Below are 18,011 nucleotides of genomic sequence, written 5' to 3'. Positions count from 1 at the left end.
CTGTCTATATGTACTCTACTGTTTCTGGGATTATAAAATCCCCCAAAGCAAAATAACTATTTTAATTTCTCCAAGAGATACATAAGTATGCACTTACTGTCATTACTATCAGTGTCAAGTGAGGACAGCCACTTTGCATCTGTAATTTCACAACTTAAAATGCTGGAATGACAGGTTCTACAGGATTCTTCACTTTTCAAAATGTCAGCAGCAAAGTTACTGGAAATGACTGAACTCACCAACTTAGGTGTTTTATCAACAGGCACAAAATGGGTATCTGAACTTAAAATGTCTTTTTGCCTTTTATCATGTAACTCAGAATTGGAGTTTGTTTCTAAATAGGAAACTATCTTGTCAATTCTCTTATCATCCAAGGTATTGGTTATTGTAGACTTTGACATTTGACCTACACCACTCAATACACTGGATGGACAGCAAATGGATTTCAGATTACAATCCTCTTCATGTTCAAAAAAGGATCTTGTTACACTTGCCTGACATTCAAGATGGTTTTCAGAAGTGTTTTGTGAATCCTTTGCCTTTTGTGTAAAGAGTTTCCTGGGAGATTCTATTGTTTTACTTGGCTTCTCATAAGGGTACACAACTTGTTCTTCAGTGTATTCCAATCTTGTTTCTGAATCAACAATTTCTAGTGGTTTTATTAAATTCTGAGAAAATACTTTACTTTTTGGGGCACATACTGAATTTTTGAAAGAGTCCAATGAGGAAGTATCATTTTCAGAATGTCCACATTTGCTACTTATGACACCAGTACTTGAATTCTGATTACCACTTGACACATTACTCCCAATTGCTGCTGTTTTTAGTGCTTCAGCATTCTTTAACTTATTGAGGATCTTTGCTTGCTTCCGGCAACTTGCAGGCATTGTTTTTTTGGCTTTTAAAATCTTCCGTTTACTTCTATCTGGACTCGCCATCTTTCATATCCTAGAATTTAAGATAACATATTTAAATGCATTTCTCTAGCAGAAAAAAATTAACATTTATTTGCAATATTAAAATAATGTTGACTATCTTTCCAGATTTAATTATTTTTATTGAGAATTCATACCCATTTCCATCTGTGTCATTGACAATTTTAATTTTGTCCTATAACTCTAACTATATAAAGTCAAAATTTATACTGCCTGTAAGCCTCTATTTGATACTAAGTCTGATCTGGCCACTTTTTGTTATATCACCTCACTACTATCACCATTAAGTTCTGATGTAAATAATCCAAGCAGGCCATGCTTTAGGTGATCTAAAGATTAAGTTGCATTTCTTCAAAAAACAAAGAATAATGTTTTGTGTGGAACATTCCATTTTCCACATACCATGCTACCTTTTTAAAGTTTTCCTAATGTTCAAAATTCCAAATTAATGGTACTGCAGGAGTAATTCTCAACAGTCATCAATATGAAATGAGCACTAAAATACATAACGTGATGCTAGTTCAAATAACAAAGCCGAGTTAGGTTTACATTCTTAATTCTGAATTATTTCTGTTAATTTAAGAAAAATCTACTACACAGCAGGGAAAAATTTTAGTATTTCTCTCTCCGTATCCACATTGAGTCTGATGTGAACCATAGGTAGGTAAATGGTTTAAAAGGAAAACTGGCAAATTACAAGGCAAACAAATGCATTATATAAGCAAAAAAATATATAGTATATATATACACACTATATATATATAAATACATGATAGACTAGCTACCTAACAAACTATAGAGCACTTAGTAAACTCAAAGAGAGACTCTAAGACCTTTTAAGGTGCAAATAACCCTGTCAGAGCTACCTGAATAACTTTTTGATTTATCCTTATCTATTTTCTTATTTGAAGCTTTCAGTTACTATATTCTTTTCATTCAATACAGCATTTGATCAGGAACAGTTAAAGGATTTGTGAGACCTGAAGGCTGAGTGAATATTTATTTAGAAGAATAAAAATCACAAATTCAAATTTCAGAAACATGTCATGGGACTTACTAGGTGGAGCAGTGGTTCAGAATCCGCCTGCCAATGCAGTGGACACGGGTTCAATCCCTCCTCCGGGAAGATTCCACATGCCAGGGAGCAGCTAAGCCCATGCACCACAACTACTGAGTCTGTGCTCTAGAGCTGGTGAGCCTCAACTACTGAGCCTGTGTGCTGCAACTACTGAAGCCCATGCGCCTAGAGCCTGTGCTCCACAACAGCAGAAGCCACTGCAATGAGGAGCCTGCCCACCACAATGAAGAGTAGCCCTGGCTTGCCACAACTAGAGAAAGCCCGTGTGCAGCATCAAAGACCCAATGCAGCCAATAAATAAATAAATAATTTAATTAATTAAAAAAAGAAACCTGTTATGTATACATAAAAATCAGAAAACCCAGAAAAATAGCACACTTTAATTAAGGGCCTGATACAACATAGAATTCTATTTTCCCTATGGCTACATATTTGATTGCCTTTCCATTAATACAATTTTTGTATTATTCCCCAAGGACAAACCAAGTCTTCTCTCTAGCCAGGCTGATAAATTTTTAACTTTTTTATTTTGGGTTTTTTTTTCTTTTTCAAACATTTTACTGAAGTACCTACAGAAAAGTGCACATATCATATGTGTTCAGTTAAAAGAATTTTCACAAGCTGAATACACCCATTTAACTAGAATCTAGATCAAGAAAAGAATGATGATCCATAGGTTCATCAATTATAAGAAATATACCACTCTGGTGGGGGATAGTCATAACAGGGGAGGTTATGCATGTGGGGGTCGGGGGGATATATGAGAAATCGCTGTATTTTCTCAATTTTGCTGTGAGTCTAAACCTACTCTAAAAAAATGAAGTCTGAAAAAAAAGAGCTATAGAAATAAAAGAATAAAAAGAGAGAGAGAATAATTCCAGTCCCCCAGAAGTCTCCTCATATTTTTCCTTCTAGTCACTGGCTTCCCCTCTCCCAGGGGTGATCACCATCCTGCCTTCTAAAATCATAAATGAGTTTACGCCAGTTTTTATATTTTATATAAATGAAATTGTATAGTAAGTACTTTAGTGTCTAGCTTCTTTCACTCTTTCTTATGGTATGTGAGATTCATGCATGCTGTTTAATAGCAGATCATTCTTTCTCATTGCTGTACAGTACAGTATTTTATCAATTGAATATGCCACAATCCGCTCTGGGTTGATTACTTTTTAAATAAAAAAAATCAGGATGCATAAAACAATCAACTTCACCTAAAGACATAAATTCTTATTGATACTGCTACAGCTTTGTGCCCTATAAAAACACAAAAATTTTTATTTTATTTGAAAGGCAGAGGACTTCCCCTGGTGGCACAGTGGTTAAGAATCCGCCTGTCAATGCAGGGGACACAGGTTTGAGCCCTGGTCCAGGAAGATCCCACATGCTGCGGAGCAACTAAGCCCGTGTGCCACAGCTACTGAGTCTGAGCTCTAGAGCTCACGAGCCACAACTACTGAAGCCCGTGCACCTAGAACCCATGTTCTGCAACAAGAGAAGCCACTGCAAGGAGAAGCCTGTGCATCACAAGGAAGAGTAGCCCCTGCTCGCCACAACTAGAGAAACCCCGCACAGCAACGAAGACCCAACGCAGCCAATAATGAAAAACAAATTAATTAAAAAAAGAGATCTACCCTGTTAACAAATTAAAAAAAAAAAAAAAAAAGGCAGAAGTCCTATCAAAAAAAAGCATAGGGTGAATTTCTAATTGAATGTGCTATGTTATTGAGTATATTTCTAACAGGAGAAAAGTTCTCTTTTGAGTGGAAATCTATGAGAACTAAATCCCATAGTAAAAATTTTAAACATCAAATAATTGGAAAATTTTTTCCTATCTTCTGGCTTCATAAATTACAATTCCTGGCTTCTTCACTACTCACATGTTTCAGGTGCCAGGCACCACAGAACACATTCCTGTTACAATCAAGCTGACAGTCAATAATTGCCTACACTCAAAAGTGATTGTGAGCCACAAATGTATCCTATTAAAGCCACACTAAGTATATCCCCAATCACAAAATGCCTGAAGCCATTCTACTGCCAGGTAAAGCAAAGGTAAGGAGAAATCAAGATGAAGAGAGATAGCAGTCTTAAATGATTACAGTTAAAATATCTTATTCCTTTTGTAAATCTTGTGAGCACCAACCACGTGAACACATTGCTGTGGTCCTTCTCATAGCCTTTGGAAAAGGCCCAAACTAATGAAAAGCTCTAAAAACTTTGAGATAAATATGCCTCTACATTTTATGCATAAAAAAAGACATAATATATGTTAATTATGAAGCATAACAACACACTGAAAATACTGTAATATGTCTGAACCACCCACCATTCAACCAAATACTACTAGTAACTTGCATTTACCCTTATGTTTCCCCATACTGTGCCACTTCCCCCTCCATCTCCATCCTGAGGTAATCTGTATCCTGATTTTTGAGTTTATACTTTTATTGCCTTTTGCAAATTATAGTTTCATTAAAAATGTTATGTGTAAACAATGTAGTTTAATTATACTTGTTTTTGAGCAAACTATACAGTTTTCTAATACTTGTTTTTTCACTCATATCCCCCAAATTCATGCATATGGTTATGTGTAGAAATATTTCATACATTTTCATGGCATTATAATAACCCATTGGGTCAGTAAAACAAAATTTGTTTATTCAGTTACCTACGAAGTAATTTGAGTCATTTCCAGTTTTTTCATTTTTGTTTTTCTTACTAACATTGCTGCTGTGAATATTTTTGTTTCAAGGTGTATATCTGTAAGCATTTCTTGAATGGATTTGTTGGGTAACAATAAGTTACACAAATTTTAAACTTCTCAGGAGAGCCAAATTATTTTCCAAAGCAGCTGTACCAATTTACATCCCTAAAAGAAATGTGTAAAAGTTACCATTATTCACATCCTTTTGAGCCCTTGGTATTGCCAGAGTTAATTTTTTTACCAATCTAGTTGGATATAGATATGTATCTCACTGTCTTAATTTGCATTCCCCTAATTACTGGCATTTTTTTCATGTTTGCTGGCTATACATGTTTCCTTGTCTGCAAAATTCCTGGTGTGTCTTGCTCATTTTTTTCTACTGGGTTGTCTTTTCTCAAGAACTCAATAAACTATGAATATATTATGTATATGAATAATCCTTTGTCATATGAGTTATATGTATATGTGCTTATTCTGTGATTTGTCTTCACTCTTCCTAAATTTAATACAGACAAATTTATCCATTTTCTTTTATACCAAAACTTAATCTCTCTTCTTTGAGAAATTCTTCCCTACCCCATGATAATGTGTGAAACAGTGAGGCCTACTGGTGGTAGAGAAGCTTTCTGATCTACTTTACTGGAGGACATGGAGCTACACCATGGCTGCACAAGGATAAAAATATATAACAGGAATGCAGAACTCAGAATGAATATATAATAGCCATGATTTCTCAGAGTGAATTATTCATAAAGTTTATAAACAACATTATACTTGGTCATAACAGTGTGCAACTTGTAGCTGATAAAACTTAAGACACTGAGGAGAGGTACTTCACCAGGAAAAGCTCTGCATCAAAATGCTTAAGGGTACAATTAAAACTTATAAAAGGCTCAGAGAAGTTACGTACAGCTGACTCTTGAACAACATGGGTTTGAAATGAGTGAGTTCACTTATACTCAGTACTACCAGATTCATCCACAGTTGGTTGAATCTGAGGATGTAGAACCAGAGATACTGAGGGCCAACTATAAAGTTATATGGGGATTTCTGACTGTGGAGGGTCAGCACCCCTAACCTGTGTTGTTCTAAGGGTTAACTGTACTGGTAACTGCCTAAAAGGTGAAGAAATAGTTTACATGTTATAGAGAAGTTGAGTGAAATTTAATTTATTACTGGGAGCATAAAAAGTAATAACTCAGTCTAATTGGGGGATCGCTGGCATCAGGATCCTGACTTTTCAACCAGCTTGAATGCTTTGCTGCAAGTAAGCCACATTTCACAGAGCTCTTTGGAATCATGGTACTGTCCTGCAGCACAAGGTTGGAAAGACAGGTCATGTACACTTTTTCAAGTCTTAAAGATCTGTCAGTTATAATTTATGTCCTCAATTCATCTAGATTTTAGGATATAATTAGAGGAAGGGATCTAATTTTGCTCTTCCCTCAGATGTATACTGGCATACCTAAGAGATACTGCAGGTTTGGTCCCAGACCACTGCAGATACTGCAAAAAAGTGAGTCACAGGAAGTTTCTGGTTTCCCAGTGCATAAAAAAGCTATTTATGCTGTAGTGTAGTGTACAACAGACTAAAAGAACAATGTACATGCCTTAACTTTAAAATACTGTATTCCCCAAAAAATGCCAATTTCAACAGGAACATCAAAGATCACTGATCACCATAGCAAATATAATAATGAAAAGGTTTGAAATATTGTAAGAATTACCAAAATGTGACAGACACACAAGTGAGCAAAGGCTGTTAGATAAATGGTGACCACAGACTCACTCAACACATGGTTGTCATAACTCTTCAATTTGTAAAAAACAGTATCTGCGAAGCACAATAAAGAGAAGCACAATAAAACAAGGCATGCCTGTAATTGTTTGAAAGCATCCTGCTAATTTTAAACTTTAAAAACATAATCTAATCTGTTCCTTTTATTCTATTTTATCTGATGATGTAACTCATGCTGAATACTGTTGTCCATTTGTTTTAGATGTCTCTTGTAAAACTTATTAAAGATATCTTAAACTAATGAATCTGTCTTTTAATAGGAGAATTTAATCCAATTACATTTATTGTAAATAACACAAAGCTTTACTTTACATTTGGTTTTATGCCCTCTGATTTTTATAACATTGCTGTTATGTTTTACATTTTGTTATTTATGTTACCTCCATGTCATTTTAGTATGAAAATGTCCTATTTTTTAAGGTCTACAGACACTTTACAGTTCCATGGAGTCTAATATATTCAAATTTTTTTTTTCAAAATAAATTTATTTATTTATTTACTAATTTCTTTATTGACTGTGTTGGGTCTTTGTTGCTGTGCGTGGAGCTTTCTCTAGTTGTGGTGAGTAGAAGCTACCCTTCCTTGCAGTGCATGGGCTTCTCGTTGCTGTGGCTTCTCTTGTTGTGGAGCATGGGCTGTATGCATATAGGCTTCAGTAGTTGTGGCATGCAGGCTAGAGCACAGGCTCAGTAGTTGTGGCTCACAGGCTTAGTTGCTCTGTGGCACATGGGATCTTCCTGGCCCAGGGATTGAAACTGTGTCCCCTGTGTTGGCAGGCAGATTCTTAACCACTGCACCACCAGGGGAGTCCCTAAACATTTTCTAAAAGCATTTTTCAGCCAACATTTCATTAACCATTGAGGTAAAGAGACTTCTTTTCATTAAATTTAGAATTTTATATCCCAGGTTTTACTTTACTTTCACATTATATTTATACAGATACACACACACGAGTAGATCCTTGAACAACACAGGGTTTAGGTTGCCAACTCTTCATGCAGTTGAAACTCCACGTATAACTTACAGTCGGCCCTCCACATATGCAGTTGTGACGCTTTCATATCCACAGTTCCCCATCAGCAGGTTCAACAACTGCAGATCATGTAGCACTATAGTATTTACTGTTGAAAAACATCCACATAAGTGGATCTGCATAGTCGAAACTCGTTGTTTAAGAGTAAACTGTACTTTCAAGAAAAATTTTGATATTCAAAACCTGCTGAAGAACCAAATTTGGCTATTATGAATAATGCTACAAACATCCATGTACAAATTTTTGTGTGAACAGGTTTTCATTTCTCTTGGGTATACGCCTAAGAATGGAATTACTGATAATACAATAACTCTACATTTAATCTTCTGAGAAAGAGACTGTTTTCCAAAAGGTCTGGACCAATTTACATTCATACCAGGAAAGTATAAGGGATCCAATTCTAGCACCTCTTCATCCATCAACACTGATTATCATTTGTCTGTTTTAGTATAGCCATCTTGGTGTGAGTGAGGACCTCATTGTCATTTTAATTTGCATTGCCCTTATGGCTAATGATGACGAGCACCTTTTCATGAGCTTATTAGCCACTGGTATATCATTTCTGGAGAAATGACTATTCAGCTCGTCTGTCCACTTCAAAATTGGGTTGACTTTTGTTGATTTGTAAGAGATCTTTATATATTCTAGATGTCAGTGCCTATCAGACATGATTCTCAAACTTTTCCTCACATTTTGTGAGTCTTTTCAATTTCTTGATGGTATTTACTTTGAGAAACTAAAGTTTTAAATTTTGATAAAGCCCAATTTACTTTTTCATTTGTTGCTTGTGTTTTTGGTGTCATACCTAAAAATATCATTGCCTAATCCAAGGTCAAGAAGATTTATGATCCATTTTGACCTTTTATGTGTGTTAATAATAGAGTGAGGGAGGAGTTCACATTTGTTCTTTTGCATGTGGACACACAGCTATTCCAGCATCTTTTGAAAAGGCCATTCCTTCTCCCCATTGAATTGTTTTGTCACTCTCATCAAAAACCAATTGCCCACATAAATGTGAAGGTTTATTTTTGGATTCTCAATTTTATCCCACTGATATATAGGTATGTCCTTATGCCAGTACCACACTGTCTTGATTATTATAGCTTTCTAGTAAGTTTTGAATTCAGGATGTGTGAGTCCTCAATGTTCAATACTGTTTGGCTATTCTGAGTTCTTTGAATATCTCTATGAATTTTAGGACCAGATTAACAATTTCTGCAAAGAAGCTAGCTAGAACTTTAATAGGGACTGTGTTGAATCTTTAGATCAATGTACACTTGAGTGTATCTAGTGTTCTGATCCTTGAACATGGGATGTCTTTCCATTTATTTAGACATTTAATTTCTTTCAAAAATGTTTACTTTTCAGAGTTAAAGTTCTGTATTCTTTTTGATACTATTGTTAATGAACTCTTAAAATTTTTCACTGCAAGTGTATAGAAATACAATAGAATTTTGCATATTTATCTTGTATTCTAAAACACTAGTGATCTTGTTTTCATCTCAAAACAGTTTTGTGGATTCCTTAGGATTTTCTCCATACAAAATCATGTCATTTGTCAACAGTTTTATTTCTTCCTTTCCAATCTATTCCATTTTCTTGCCTAACTGTCCTGACTAGACCCTCTACAATGTAGAATAGAAGTGGCAAGAGTGGACATCCTTGTACCTGATTTAGGAGGAAAACCTTCAGTCCTTAATCATTATGTATGATGTTAACTGTGGATTTTTCACAAGGCACCCTTTATCAGGTTAAAAAATTTCCCAACTATACCTACTTCTTTCATTTTTTTTTTTATCATGAAAGAATCTTGGGTTTTTGTCAGAATATGTTTTTCAGTGTTAACATAATCATATGGCTTTGTTCTCTATTCTACTGATATGGCAATTAATATAATTGATATGGCAATTATATAATTTCGGATGTGAAACCAACCTTGCATTCCTGGGATAAATCCCACATGGTCATGATGTTGTTGGATTCAACTTGCCAGTATTTTATTGACAATTTTTGCATCTATATTCATGAGAGATTGTTCTGTACTTTTCTTATAATGTCTTTGATTTTGTTATCAGGTAATACTGGCCTTGATGATCAGGACAGTGTGCCTTCCTCTTCTATTTGTTGGAAGAATTTGTAAAACAGTTGGTACCTTTAAATATTTGGTAGAATTCAACAATAAAATCATCTGATACTGGGTTTTCCTTTGTGTTCTAATTCAATCTCTTTACTTGCTTTTCAGATTTTCTATTTCTCCTTGAGTCAGTTTTGTTCATTTGCGTCTTTAGAATTTGCCTAGTTCATCTACTTAATTGATTGGTATATAAGTGAATCGTTCTATAGGAGTCTCTTATAATGTTTTTTACTTCTGCAAGATCAGTAGTAATGCATCCCTTCATTCCAGATTTCAGTAATTTGAGTCTTTTTCATGGTCACTCTAGGCAAAGGTTTGTCAATTTTGTTGATTTTCTAAAAAACAAGTTTTCATTTCCTCTTTTTTCTTTCTTCATTTTATTAATAATATCCACTCATTTCTTTTTTATTGTTTTGTTTTTGGCTGCATTTGGGTCTCTGTTGCTGCATGCAGGCTTTCTCTAGTTGTGGTGAGTGGGGGCTACTCTTTGTTGCAGTGTGTGGGCTTCTCAGTGCAGTGGCTTCTCTTGTTGGGGAGCATGGGCTCTAGGCATGCAGGCCCTAGAGCACATGCACTTCAGTAGTTGTGACATGTGGGCTCTACAGTGCAAGCTCAGTAGTTGTGGTGCGTGGGCTTGGTTGCTCCATGGCATGTAGGATCTTCCTAGCCCAGGGTTTGAACCTGTGTCCCCTGCTTTGCTGGCAGATTCTTAACCACTGTGCCATCAGGGACATCCTCTAATTCTTATTTCCTTCATTCTGCTTAGGTTTAGTTTCCTCTTTTTGTATTAAGGTTAAAAGTTTATTGATCTGAAGTCTTCTTAATTTTAAACAGGCATTTATCACTACAAATTTCCTTCTAAGAAAAGCTTTAATAACACTCAAAATGTTTTGTACGTCATTTTCATTAATGTCAAAGTATTTTCTAACTTTACTCGGGATTTCTTTGACCCACTGGTTAATTAGGTGTGTGTTGTTTAATTTCCACATATCTGTGCATTTCTTAAGTCCTAATTTCATTCCACTGTGGTCAGAGAATGTATTTTGTTGTGACTTCAGTCCTTTAAATTGTGTTGTTTTATAGCCTAGTATAATGTCTATTTTGGAAATTTCTCTATGTACATTTAAGAAGAATATATTCTGCTTTTGTTTGGCTGAGTATTCAAAAGATGCTTCTTAGGTCTAACTGATTTACAGTGTTATTCAAGTCTTTTCTAATTGATCTTTCACCAGTTTTCCATTATGAAAGTGTTGTAATGACATCTCCAACTATTATTGCTGAATTTTCTACTTCCCTGTTCTATTCTTGTCAATGTTTGCTTCATATATTTTGGTGCTGTTATTTTTTATATATACAAATTTATTTATTTATTGGTTGCATTGGCTCTTCATTGCTATTTATTTATTGGCTGCATAGGCCTTTCTCTAGTTGCACTGAGGGGCTACTCTTTGTTGTGGTACACAGGCTTCTCATTGCAGTGGCTTCTCTTGTTGATGAGCACAGGCTCTAGGCATGTGGGCTTCAATATTTGTGGCACGTGGGCTCAGTAGCTGTGGCTCACGGGCTCCAGAGCACAGGCTCAGTAGTTGTGGTGCACAGACTTTGTTGCTTCACGGCATGTGGGGTCTTCCCAAACCAAGGATTGAACCCATGTCCCCTACACTGGCAGGCAGATTCTTAACCACTATGCCACCCAGGAAGTCCCTTGGTGCTGTTATTAGTGGCATGTTTGTAAATGTTATAACTTATTAAGGGACTGAATCTTTTATTATAAAATGTCCCTCTTTACCTCTAATATTTATTTTCAAGTCTATTTTGTATGAAATTAGTATAACTACTCTAGTTTCTTTATGGTTGCTATTTGCATTTTTTTCCCTATACTTTTACTTTCAACATAATTGTATCTTTTGATCTAAGTGTGTCTCCTAGAAACAGCATATACTTGGATGCTATTTTCCCTCTAGTCTGACAATCTGGTATTTGACTGGATTGTTTAATCCATTCACATTTGACATTAATATTGATATACTTGGATTTATGGCTGCCATTTTAATTTGTTTTATATATCTCATGTCTTTTGTTCCTCTATTCCTTTACTGCCACAGGTATTCATTTTTTAATGCTCTCTCTATAGCATTTTAAAATTTCATTTTTCTGCCTGGTATCATATAGAAATACAATTCATTAAATTCACTTAATAAACCAAATAAATTCTTTTGAACTTTCTATGTAATATCATAATTTTTCTTGCTGATCCTTATTTCATTTATTCTTTCTTACTGCATTAGTTAGAACCTCCAGTATGCTATGAATAGATACACTGTTAGCAGGCATCCCTCTCTCATTACCAATCTTGAAGAGGATGTGGGGTTTCACAACCACCACTAAATATGATTTTTGCATACCTTTTGCAGATGATCTATACCAGTTAATAAAATACCTTTCTATTCCCAAAGATTTTATCATTAATGCATTTTCAATTTTATCCTTTTCATATACATTTAGATGATCATATAATCGCATTTTTTCAATTAACTTGCATCATATTTGTTAAGCTCTTAAAATATAAAGCCTAGGTTATTTCTGAAATAAACCTCATTCAACATAAAATATGCACATATTTTTTGCTTCATGTTCCTGTATTCAACTTGCTAACATTTTGTTTAGGACTTTGTATCAATGTTATGAGAAAGATGAGTCATTCTTTTCCTTTATCAGGTTTTGAAATCAGGGTTATTCTGGCTTCATATAAAAACTGGAAAGACTTTTTCTATTCTCTGAAGAGTTTGTGTTTGCAAACAGTATTACTCTGTCCTTAAATATTAGAAATAATTCTTCATAATGCCATCTGGGCTTACAGTTAACTTAGTGATAAAGGTTTTCAATTATGGTTGAATTTTTTAAAATAGATATAGGAATCATTCATATTTTATCTTTTTCTGTTAATTTTGTCTTTTCACACAAAACTTCAAAATTTAACAGATTTCAAATTTATAAAGTTCTTCATAATATTCTCTAATTTGTAATATCTGAAAGATCTGTAGTGGTGTCTTTTTTTATTCTTGATATTAGTAATGAGTTTTGTTTTTCTTGGTCACTCTTACTAGAAATTTACCCATTTAATCAATACTTTCAGGAACTTCCCTGACGGTCCAGTGGTTCAGACTCTGCACTTCCAATTCAGCAGGTGTAGGTTCAATCCCTGAGCGGGGACCTAAGATCCCACATGTTGTATGGCCAAAAAAATAAAAAATAAAAATAAATAAAATAAATAAAAAATTAATACTTTCCCCAAAGCACTGACTTCTGACTTTCCTGACTCTCCACTGTATGTAGTGTTCCATTTCATCATTTCCTGTTCACTTTATGATTCAATTTTCTTCAGGCTTGATTTTTGTTCCAGCTTGAGATAAAAAGTCAGATCTTTAACTTTCAGTCCCTTGTTTTTTGTTTTGTATTTAAAACTACAAAATTTCCTCTAAGTCCTTCTGTGGTTGAATCTCACAAATTCTGATAAGCCCTCTTGATTATCACTTCGTTTAAAATACTTTCTAATTTCCATTGTAATTCCTTCTATGATCTGTGCATTATTTAGAAATACATTAATTTCCAGGCAATTGCAGGTTTCTGAGTTGCATTTTTGTTATTGGAGGTTATCTTCATTTAATTCCACTGTAATCAGAGAATATCCTCTGAATAACTTCAATCCTGTAATATTTGTTGAGGCTAGTTTCATGGCCAATTTTTCCAAAAGCTCCACACATATTAAAGCAAAACATGTATTCCAACACTATCAGTTACAGTGTTAATTCTGTCAATGCCAACTACTTCAAATTTCTTAGCTGTGTTGTTCATAATCTTCTAGCTATTAAAACAGGAGTGTATTCAGAGTGATCCACTACAATTGTGGACTTATCTATTTCTTTTAACTGAATCACTGTCTCTCCCCCTTACAAAGTTTGAAGGCATGGGTACGTACTGATTGAGTTTATTTTCTCTATTGCTGGTGGTGGACCAGTTTTCCTGATTACAAAATGTCTATCTCTAGTGATGCTTCTTCTTGAGATATTACCTTAATACATTATAAATCCTAAACAAAGCACAATTACTGTTATATTTTACATTTACACCAAAACAAATCTAAGTTAGCTTGTTTAACCTGTTCAAAAAACAAACAAAAAAAACACAGTTCAGAGCCAGTATTTAAACCCAGGATCTTAAGACTCAATGAAATCTCATATCACAAGTACAAATCAGATATTATGAAGTAACAAGGTTACCTGTAAGGGATATATAATGGTCAATAAAAGGACAAAACATAACCAACTTGTGCCAGGTGACAATCTTATAATGAGCATGAACTAATCCTTACTACTCTAAGTGTAGTCCACAGACCAGCAGCATTAGCATCTTCTAAGTGCTAGTAGAATCTTGCTTATACTTAAAAAAATTTTGATGTAATAGTATAAAATTAAGCAGTATATAATGCTCAAGATGAAATAAAGTAATTGCTTGTGAAAACATTCAATGCCTAGTAGCAATCACTTTCAACTAATTTTCTTTTTAAATCGTAGTATTTTAAAATATGTTCACAGTAGTATTTCTTGAGTTACAAATTTCAGCCACTATCAAGGTCTTATACTTACAGGTAAGGATTTAGCTCTTTTCTATACCCTATACATGTTTTCATCACATCTGTAATTAAATCAACACGTGAGTTGTTAGAAGCAAATACATAACCAGGTAGAGAATCACGATTGCATTATCTTTAATATTTCCTTTTCCCTAAAACTATCAAATTTTATCTCTGAATTTCCTATAAACCTATCCTTCACTTTTTTTTTTCTTCAAATTCATCACAACTGTCATATACCACTTATTCCCCACTCCTTCAAGGTCACATTTAAAGATCATCTCTTCAGAGAAAGCCCTCCCCCAAGAGAACTACTCCCTTATCTGAATTTCCTATTAGAAATATACATTTCAGTCATGATCTTTGTGGGCAGAGATGTGTCTTATTTTTATATCATCAGTGAGATGCCTTTCATGTAGAAGTTTTATAAAATGCTGCTTAAATAAACACTCAACTTATAAAAACAAATCTCTGGAAAGCCACCCAGGGTTACTGTTTTCCTTGATAAAGAGTACCAGAAGAGGCCTCAGCAACTTTTGCCGTAGCTTTACCATAGCTTTTTCATAGCAGCAGCACTATACAGTAGAACCTCCAAAGGTACCACATTTAGTAGATACTAAATGGTATGGGTCGAGGTTTAAATAAGCCTCAAAGAACAGAATAAGTATTTAAAATATGTAAGAATATGAGACAGACTAAGAATATGTTTCTTTGTATTTTATATTTAATATAATCTCACTCAGCTTAATGAGAATACTCTTGTGCATTTAAAATCATAAAGTTCATTTTTATTTTTAACAACTATCCAATATATTATTTAAAGTTTGATTACATCAAATGAATACATCCATACACACCCACTATAAGAGAACTACATGATATGCACAGACAAAGATGCAGGGATCATGCAATATTTTCATACCAGAATTCAAGATATTAAGTAACAAGGAAATACAGCAGAATTGAAGGTTGAGGTGAAGTACAAGAGTCGATAAGCAGAGCAGAAAATTCAAGATGTACCTAGATACACCAGTTCTTAAAAGACGCAAATCATTTCCAATAAGATACTGTTCATGCATTTCTGTTGAGGCAGAAGTCAATCTCTGGATGTAGTCTGTACAAATCTGCAGATAAGACTGAGAATTCAGTAGATTAATTTGATTAGGGTCAGACTCAACATTTCCAAAAATGTATTGAAGGATGAACAAACTAAGACGACGTACTTCACAAGAGTTGAATTCAGTGTAATTAGTCCTTCAGCCAGACGTTTCATTTTTGTATTTTCAATAGCTTTCCTGTGACACAAATTATCTTTATCTTGAATGTTCTTCCCCATTTGTTTTGCAAATAGTTATGTCTCCGGTCATTTACTGGCTACAAGTAAATATATGGCAAAATCATAATGAAAAGAGTATTAAATCCCAATCTAGCATAACAGCCCGTTTAAGTGGATTTCACATAATTCTTCTAATTTTAACATTTTATTTATAATGAATTATTCAGTACGATCATCTTTTTCTACGTCTTGACCATCTATGAGTCTTCAGAGCAGTAAATACTAGCTCGTCACAAAAACAAGCAACACGTGCTGGCTTACAACGCTGGAAACTTCATCTTCAACACAGTAATACGGAAAGGCGGAAGTCACTTTTCAAGCACTTCAAGGTTTTAGTCAGAGAGACAAAGCAAAATAATTGCTTCCTCTGCACACGACAGGTTCTTGAACTTGCCAAAACTGGGGAAAGTAGGTGGGGGAGGGGCGAGAAGCAGGAAGTGATTTTTGGTTTTTTTTTTAAACTTACTCAAAAATAAACTGTGTTAAAGAACCACGCCTGCCGGTACACAGCTTTCATCCTTCAATCACAGCATCCCTACACTGGCGAGCTCCACAGGTGTACGTTACACGTTTGTCCTCCAGGTGCTTTCATTTAAAAAGGCATCTGTGCATAAGGCTCAGACTTTCTATTTTCCCTGATGTTCTAGTGACTTCTACATAAAATAGACATCAAGGAAAGCCTCCCCGCCGCCTGGTGAAGACCATTTAACTGTTCTGGCACCCGGTTTCTTCAGATAAATTATAACTAAAACAATTCCTCAAAATTTGGCAAAGGAATCCCAAAGTTGGGAGGCGGGGCGGGGGACGACTACATTTTCTCCGTTAGGTTGTAAAAGTACCCCGGTCGGGTCCCAGGCGTGTACTTACTTACTCCGCGAGTACCAAACCCCGAGGCAACGGCCCTCCGCGGCCCCAACTCGCACGAGCCGCCGCCCGCCACCCGCTCCGACAGCGGGTGGAGACGCGTCCTTTCACCCTTCGCCGCCGTCTTCCCGGCCGGGTCGGAGCCCCAGCGACTCCGCGGACACCTCTGAGTCAACCCTGCCGCAACCGCCCGGCTCGCGCGGCGCTCCGAACCTTCCCGGAGCCGGCCCTCAGAGAGGCACGCGGCGCCTGAGAAACCGCCGTCCCGGCCCACCGCCGCTCGCGCCGAGCTCTCGCCCGGCCCCAACGTACCTAGAGCGGCGCCGCGCTAGCCGCTTTCTCTCCACACAACCGCCACGAGCAGCAACCGCCAAGCACAATAACGCTTCTGCGCGGACCGGCTGAAGTAAGCCTCCCTTGCGCCCACCCACGATGGACTTTCAGCCAATGGCAGCGCGCACTTGCGGCAGCCCAGCCAATCAGAGATCACCGGATGGAGGGGGAGGGGAGAAGGCCGTGGGGAAGTGGAGGCCGGCTGAGGGGTGGGGAGAGTTCGCATCTAGGCGCGCGTTTTTTTGTCAGCGGGTTGGAGTTACCCGCCGGTCGCGCGACTATGCGCCTGAGGTGGGCCTTTCCCTTGAGCGACTGAAAGTTTTCCAAAAATCACTATTAAAAAGACTATGTTTACAAAAACAGGAGGCTCGTCTGCAAGCTTTGGCCACCCCATTTAGATTTTTTAAATACTGCAGTAAAATATCATTAATCTCGATTTCGGAGTTTTGTGACAACTCCTTAAATTTTGCGACCCAGGCGAGTGGTCGTGGCCTGTTGTGTTTTCTCTAGCTTCCTAAACCGTCCCAGTGACCTGCCACGCTAGGCTCCGTCAGACTTCATGAGACCCACCCTGCTGCCGAATAACCACGCTTTTGGTGATTATCCTGCATTCACTGAATAGTTACCCTCGCTGTGCCTGGTGTAGGAAATATCCCCAACTAGTTTGATGAAGGCCTCCTCGTTGCGGAGGGTAGAGCTGCCTGCCTTGTACTAGTAACTACTGACCAAGAGAAAAATCAGTCAAGGTGGGACACATAGCTCATTCACGGAATAACATATTCTAACCCAGTTTGTTCCCAAAATATGGCCCAGGGATCCCTGGAGGTCTACAAGGTCACTACTATTTTCATAACAATAGGAAGATGTTATTGGCCTTTTTCATTCTCATAGTCTCGAGAGTGTTCAGTAGAATTTTCCAGAAGCTTCTAGAAAATTGACATGTCTTTTGCAACAGATTGACTACAGAAACAAACAGGAAAATCCAGCTGTTCTGCATGGAATGCTAGAGAAATTGGCAAAAATGTAAATCATTGCCAATCTGCAATTTTTTTGTTTCATAAAATAATTTTTTCTCATGGTTTTATTGAGATATAATTGACATACAGCGCTGTGTAAGTTTAACGTGTGCAGCATGATTTGACTTACATATGGCACAAGGTGAT

General features: G+C 36.3%; 1 protein-coding gene across 7 annotated transcripts in view; it reads right to left on the bottom strand.

The window, feature by feature from the left end:
* ATF7IP2 (activating transcription factor 7 interacting protein 2) overlaps nt 1–16,908 on the bottom strand; it is a 78,566-nt gene extending 61,658 nt beyond the window's left edge. Inside the window, exons 1-5 of one of the 7 annotated variants that reach the window (XM_057748455.1) lie at nt 16,519–16,877; nt 15,539–15,689; nt 15,336–15,451; nt 14,329–14,377; nt 98–948 (exon numbers count right to left, since the gene is read on the bottom strand). In XM_057748455.1, coding sequence (XP_057604438.1) covers nt 98–938 — 841 coding nt within the window. In that variant the 5' untranslated portion in view covers nt 939–948; nt 14,329–14,377; nt 15,336–15,451; nt 15,539–15,689; nt 16,519–16,877. Of the gene's footprint in view, nt 1–97; nt 949–4,681; nt 4,777–14,328; nt 14,378–15,335; nt 15,452–15,538; nt 15,690–16,518 lie in introns of those variants that run through there. The other 6 variants (XM_057748453.1, XM_057748454.1, XM_057748459.1 and 3 more) reach the window with 6 other exon arrangements.
* Nucleotides 16,909–18,011: the final 1,103 nt, after the last annotated feature.

Source organism: Hippopotamus amphibius, chromosome 9, assembly GCF_030028045.1.
Source record: "Hippopotamus amphibius kiboko isolate mHipAmp2 chromosome 9, mHipAmp2.hap2, whole genome shotgun sequence".
NCBI classification, from domain to species: Eukaryota; Metazoa; Chordata; class Mammalia; order Artiodactyla; family Hippopotamidae; genus Hippopotamus; species Hippopotamus amphibius.
Note: the sequence above shows the minus strand (reverse complement) of the source record. Positions and strands in the feature narration are given on the sequence as shown.